Here is a 7,500-nt window from a genome sequence, read left to right as displayed (position 1 = left end):
CAAAATCTACCGTAAAAAATTAGTTTCGTCCAGAAAGAGGGTGTTGAAATACTTAATACTTACCTCTTTTCTGTGACTGGCACATTCTCCATTTCTCCCTATTTAAGGCGTGCTGCACACATACACCTCTACCTAAACAGATGGAAGATACATTACCGAATGAACTAGGTGTATGAAATAGAAGATATAGTGGGGCTGGGGAGAGGTAAGTTGTGCATAATAGGGGTAAATTATAACAAGGCGTCATCAATAATGATATATTTACAAACTCCTTATGTAACAAAAACTTTTGCTAATTGCGATGACAATCCTGACATGCTCATTTTTAATAGGTTGTTTTATACTTTCCTTTGGCCAGAGGCAAAGGCCACATATCAGACACATTCCAGAAGAACATGGTACATTCAAGTACGTATAGCCTTGGTTGAGATAATACTGAATCCTCAAAATAAATTTAAGTAAGGAAACCACTCACTGACATGGGACTCAATACATAATACAAAAGCATCTACGACTTTTTCCTTGACACTATCCTTTCCCTTTGGCCAGTGCCAAAAACCACATATCAGACACATATCAGAATTACATACTACATACAAGTATACCCAGCTTTGGTTAATATAATAATCCTCAAACATTAAAGTAAACAGACCACTCAGTGGACATAGGATTCAATACATAAGACAAAAGCATCTACTTTTTTTTTTACCTTGATACACTAGCATTGCTTTTAATACAAAGGGTTACTGAAAAATTTGTGGACTATGGTAGAAAGACATGAGATAGGTACACCTTTAACTTGACACATTTTCGATCACACCTTAGACCTTAATACCTCAATAACTATGTTCATCGTCTATTCTACCTTCTGATAGTACTGGAACACTTACATCAGACTCAGACTTTGCAAGACTCTCCCCAATTATTAATCTTGCTTTTGAACTAGGCTTTTTTAAGCACATACCTATATTTTCTCGTTTTCTCTTCCTTGTCGAATACAACCGGTCTTGCTTAACACACTTTTATTACCTGGCTCTGAAACAGTTGTCACATCCACAGGCCAGTTACTGTTGTTTGGTGGATAACTCGTGCCAGCATCTAATGTTGCAATTAACTTACACAACAAGCTATTAGCAGTTTTCAAAACTTGAAGGTCCTTACTTTCACTACATTTTGGGAGAAGCTGTAACATAATTTTGTTTTTCAATTGTTCCTGGTATTTCACAACTTGTCTATCATAGGTTTCCTCATTACTTACATCATGAATCATATTAATTTCTTCTGTTGACACCTTAGGTTTGGCTATTTCCTCATTACTTACAACATCATGGATCTTTTCAATTTCTTCTGTTGGCAACTTTGGTTTAGCTATCTGTGACTTATTTCTGTATTCTGCAACTGCATGTATATGCTTACATATGTTCTTCATACCTTTAGCATTGTCATCACATGTGCACACATACATGCATTTACAGACATGACAGTCTGGACACCTTTCCCTACATACTTCACAAGTAGGATTATTTGTCTGTATCTCATAAAGCTTATTTTCAAAAGATTCAGAGGACACAGTGAAAAGGCCATGATCCTCCTGAGTAACTGAGCTTCATGCCTTTTCATGTCTCTCTCTGAAAGGTTTTCCAGTTCTTTTCTTCATCAAGTCTACCATTCTCTTAAAAGTTTCTCCTTCACCATTTTATTTAAAGCTAGTATTGTGTAATCCAATCTTTTAACTTTTTACCTTTCAAATATACATATTTCAAAAAGTCTATGCATGCTCTAGATGATTGTTTGTGTTTAGAATTGCACCCTCACGATAGCACTGTGGCCATAACTGAATTCTGTTCTCACAAAGATAATTTTCTTTGAAATAATCATGAAATCTTTCAAACCAGCTTCTAACAAATAGCTGAGAAAACCCTTACATTGCTTGTGAAATTCATTTTCTTCTTGTTCATCCATGAGAACTCTGACCATTTGATAAACTGATAGTTTTTCCATGAATGGTGCACTAATCTTGGATGCAATATTCTTTCTGAATGACCTGTCTGTGTGCCAGCTACAGTTGATATATTTAACAGGTAAATTCATATCTCTACCCATGGTTGCATCCCAAGCATTTCTAAAAACTGGATCATCATCACTCATGAAAGTATATGCTCTGACTTGACCCATACGTTTTTTCACTGAATTTAAGAAAGCCTTCAGAATACTGGTATTTACACTGCTGCTGATAAGGAAAGCTACTGGGAAACCTTTATTGAGATCAGTAAGAATCATTAATGTGGTTAACTGGAATCCTGAATATTGGCTAATGCAATGAGTTTAATCCATGCATACCTGTATCTTGTCACAAGATTTCATCTGGGTAGAAAATATTAATTCTTGTCCCCCTTTCATAAAACCTAATACAAATTCTTTGGATGGTATTTCAGGATTATCTGAATCTACATCTCCTTGATCTTTGAAATACAAGACTTCATTGGCATCCTGCATTTCTTTAACAATTAATCGTACACTTGTGCTGTCATCAGAGTGTCTGCTGTGGGTTTTATTCAATCCATACCTAACACAAATATTATCTATATCCTTCTTTTCTAAGAAAGACATTCGATTACTGCCTGCTGACTCCCGCACTCTGTCCAAAATTATGTCATGTTCGATCCCTTGTGTATTCATACCTGGAAAGAAATATCTTACTTAGTAAAGAAAAATAAGTTATAAAAATGTAAAACATACTGGCATTAGTTAAACTCAATCACTGTCTCTGATCATGCGTATAAGAAGTGTAGCTACATAGATTTAGAGGCAGTTATGATAATTAGATACTGAAAACAGGCCAGCTACCGCCTTGACTCATTCCTGCAGACTTAACTGTAATAGAAATGGAAATTATTATAGTAATTGTAATAAATTGGTATCTATATGGATGATGTTGTAAGTAGGGGCGTTTCTAGGATTCAAAAACATTCAGAGTCCCTGGTACCAGAAGATCAAGGAGAGGTGTGCTCCTATAGCCCAAAGTTACAACAGCAGCAAAGGTAAATAATCTAGCATGCAGAAATTACTGTAAATACTAATAAACAGACATGGGGCAATTACCTATGTTATGCAATTGATGACTATTATAATTACTTCATATTTTCACAATTACGATTAAGAAAACAATAAAATTAGATGTAATTGATTATGATTACAATTACTTGCTGTATTAATCATAATTACAGTCGTGATTATAGGAAGAGCTAAAAGGTGAACTTGCACATTTCATACTCGTTTACCATATTTACTAAATATGATATGAATAATATCAATTTATACTGTACCACAACATTTTGAAAGAAAGTGCCGAAATGCATGTGCAGTATTTATTAGTAATGTAGTACAATATTAATAGTTCATACGGTACATACTCATACAATAGATTTCTAACTCTTGGCAAGTTGGAGGTCCACTGTCAGCACAGATAATGATTACCCCATGTCTGCTAATAAATGCACTATAATCATCATAAGCATAACAATGTACTGGGGCTTATGAGTTTGAGTGGTAGGTAAGGAAATACATGTTGAGATAAAAGAAAATTTACACTTACGCTTTGCAGATATGATGATTTCATCACAAGCTAAAACATAAGGCATTGTTAATATCTTCATATATACAGGAGTGAAGGGGTTAAGCTATGACGCCAAAAGGTGTCACTATATATATATATATATATATATATATATATATATATATATATATATATATATATATATATATATATATATATATATATATATATATATATATACAGGTATCCCTCGATTACTGTGGTTTCTATTTACGCAATTTCACGTCAGCGTGGTGTCCAAAATCCCAACAAATGTTTCATTTACACTTTTTTTCCCCACTTTTACGTGTTGGTCATAACCGGATTCCACAAGAAACCATCTCACCTCAAGTATAACATGACCTTATTTTGCAAATGAAGCAAAAAAGATCAAATGAGCATACATAAATTGCTTTTTTCATGGAATAACCTGAATTACAGGTTGGATTTCAATACTGGCACGCCTCTGGTCCCAGCCATGCCGAGTTTGGGAGATCCAACTTGTAACATATCTTGATAAAGCAAGAAAGTAAGCATGTGTCTTAACTCATGGGACAACCTATATATATACTGTTATTTTCTAGCTAGATAATTAATGTGCATTACATACCTGCAATCTTATCCTGTTCACTCTTGGGAAGTGTCATGTGAACCTGGCTGTTAAAATCAAGGTTGTGATCACGATGGTCAGAGTAAAAGGTCACACAAATCTTTTCATCCTTCTTCACAACTTCAATTGATGAGGTGCAGTAAAACCCCATCTTACAGGTACCTGTTAGAATTAAAATGAAAAAAAAAAAATAATTAGGTGTGTGATGTAAGAACAAGGTTACTTAATTTTTCTAGCCAATTAATTGTAACCACACATTTTAGCAAATATAAAAAATAGTGTAAGGTTTATTACTGAGATTAATTAATCCATTTACATATACAAGATTATTTACCTTGGCTCTTTTCTGCACGACTCTTACTGGAAATCTTCGTTGACTGAACACCTGATCTTCGACAGTAGAATATCTGTTTGGTGCCATCACATGATTTCTTTGGTCCAGAATGAGCCGTGTAATTGACTCCAATGTCCAGTTCCATACAGTCTTTCCATCTCAAGAAATCTGTGGAGAATTAATTGTTTTGGTATTTTTTTTTACTACTGTCACCTACATAGACTTGCTCCTATATTCCCCACTCTGGCTTTCATTTCCTCATACAACGATCCAATACACATTAAACAGCCATGGTGACATCACACATCCCTGCTTTACTTCCACTCTTATGTCGAATCTCTGACTAAGCTTTCCATCCACCCTCAAACATGAACGTGTCCTTCTATAAAATGTCTTAATTGCCTCCAAAAACTATCCTCCTATATCATATATTCTTAGAACATTCCATAGACTCAGATCAGACTCGATCAGTAATCTCCCAAAAACTTTCCCAGGTACACTGAACTTTATAGTCCCTCTATAGCTATTGCACTCACTCACTACCTTTACCCTTGTAGAAATGCACAATTATTGCCTTCCTTCATTCCCACGGAACTTTTTTCTGCCTCCACACAAGTTTACACATATATGATGTCCACCCTACCACTACATCTCCATAGAAAAATTTATGGGGCTAATCCATACATACCTGCAGTTTTACCACATTTCTAACCTAGATATTGTTTTCTCTACTAATGCTCTATCAACTTCTTTCTGCACACAAGCGGGCTTTCCACCTGCTCCCATACCCATATTTGATACAGTAGCTTCCCCAATTGTCTTCTTCCTCATTAGACGTTTAAAATTAATTATCTGTACTGCAGTCACATCTATTTTACCACCTACAAGCCTACCATCCACTATCATACTTTTACTGTTCCACAAATGATCTGCTGAGAGAGGAGTGTTGAAGCCCGGGGCCGGCCTAAACTATCCCCTGGATGTGTCCCTGTTTAATATTAACATGACTAATATTATCATAAAAACTTGGTAGAGGGCCATAGGCCTACAAAATATACCAATTGATGTTTTTACGTGTGACACTCTGCCCAGCAACAATCATCAGATAAGGGACATGTCATGTTTTGTGGAGGACAGGGCAACTTAACTTGGATTTTCATAGGACTAGACAAGTAAAGACGATATCAAGTCAATTTTGTGACTGCACAAAATTTGCCTATTATAAAACTAATATAAAAAACGTATTTTAATATGTATTTGAAAAAAGTATACCAAATACCTTGACAAAATTTATTTAAATACTGTAAAATTTTTGTGTATGAAAATAAAATTTTCAAATACAAAATGTATTTAAATGCTTTTAAAATACAATACTGCCCATCTCTGGTCATAACTCATATGAGGATAATGCCAACTCAGTTTGTCAGTTTTCTTAAATTATGAATAGCTACTTTAACTAACCACATTTCCTTAACCAATGCAGCTTACCTTCCTCAGAAGTAAACTCATGCTGAGCTTTGTGAATCTCAATGTCATGGACTAAAGAAAGGTGTTCCCTGTAAGCAGTAAGGGTAGCAAAAGTCACATTGCATTCTGTACATTGCACAATAGTTGGGCCATCTGAATGGGATACAGGGCCAGGGTTCACACCATGCTGTCGACGTTCATGAGCTCGTTTGTTACAGGAGGTGGAAAAAACTTTATCGCAGTAAGTGCACACTTTTGAAGCATCAGGAACTGTTATCTCTGCCACTTCATAGTTGTCTGTGGTGTTTACACCATGAACTTTCTTTTCATGTCTTTTCCTGCTCCAGTCTTTGGTGAAGTCTTTGTTGCAGAAATTACACTTCACGAATACATGAGCGTGAGGATTCATAACAGTACTACTTTGACTGTGATTATCCAGTCCTGCCATTGTTAAGTCAATGTTCTTCTTCTTCTTGGAGTTTTGGTGGCTGTGCAGGCTGTGACACCACAGCCTCTAGAGCCCAAAGATGGAGTAAGCAGGTACAGCTTCAGGTTACATGTGGACCTTTGTTGTAGATGGCTGGACTTTGTAAGAAGGTCCTGGTAAGGTTGACTGCTTTGGAAGCCAGGCTGGGAGCAGTAGAACCATCCAACAGGTCAGCTAATGTGGATCTGTTGGGGTGAAAACAGACACTGAGTGGAGAAGACCAATAGGATCTGCATGACTGGGAAGGGGAGGGGGAACTGTTAGAAAGAAGTCACAACAGGAAGATGGTCACTATCCATGAACAGGCTTGTTGTAACATTAGCGAGGAGGATAGGGCCATTCCCAGGCAGAGGTCAAGGGTGGAGGGGTTCCCTAAAACTGGGTTAAACCTGGTAGGGAGGCCAGATGGAGTGAGGAGGGAGAAAGAATTGCTGTCTGCCAGGAAACCCGATAGCAACAGACCTCCAGTTCCTGGGAGTGAACCAGAACAGGTTGCAGAGGTTTCGCCACTTTCTGGTTCAGCTGTTTGCTAATCTCGGTCTGGTTACACCTCTGCATGCAGACACCTGTCTGCTCCTTACCTATGAATGCTCACCAATGAAAAGATATTTGGGATATATGTATCAAGTGGGGTGTTGGTTTACATACATCAGGAAAAGGACTGGTCCTCATGTTGAGTAGTCGCTTATTTGAATGTGTTAAATTAAAAAAAAAGACATGTAAATGTGTTTTGTATAATTCTACCTAAGGACAACAGTATAGGGCTACCTATGAATAAAATTATTATTTTTCTTACTTGTTTTAATTATAGAACACGGCCTAAATGACTATCGGTCTAATGGGATCACAGCCTAAACGACTCTCAGCTTAAAGAGATCACGGCCCAAATAACTCTCGGCCTAAAGGGACCACAGCCTAAATGACTCGGCCTAATGGGATCATGGCCTAAACGACTCTCAGCCTAAAGGGATCATGGCCTAAATGATTCTCGGCCTAAAGAGATCATG

General features: G+C 36.7%; 1 protein-coding gene across 1 annotated transcript; it reads right to left on the bottom strand.

Annotated features, from left to right (window-relative positions):
- Window positions 1-3,185: 3,185 nt before the first annotated feature.
- LOC126992460 (uncharacterized) lies at window positions 3,186-6,485 on the bottom strand. Its single transcript, XM_050851206.1, has 4 exons — window positions 6,028-6,485; window positions 4,540-4,707; window positions 4,206-4,367; window positions 3,186-3,625 (listed from the first exon to the last, which is right to left on the bottom strand). The coding sequence occupies exons 1-4, from the start codon at window positions 6,452-6,454 to the stop codon at window positions 3,474-3,476; spliced, it is 909 nt and encodes a 302-aa protein (XP_050707163.1). The 5' UTR covers window positions 6,455-6,485; the 3' UTR covers window positions 3,186-3,473.
- Between the last annotated feature and the right edge of the window lie 1,015 nt (window positions 6,486-7,500).

The sequence above is a fragment of the Eriocheir sinensis genome, unplaced genomic scaffold (assembly GCF_024679095.1).
Source record: "Eriocheir sinensis breed Jianghai 21 unplaced genomic scaffold, ASM2467909v1 Scaffold47, whole genome shotgun sequence".
NCBI lineage: Eukaryota > Metazoa > Arthropoda > Malacostraca > Decapoda > Varunidae > Eriocheir > Eriocheir sinensis.
Note: the sequence above shows the minus strand (reverse complement) of the source record. Positions and strands in the feature narration are given on the sequence as shown.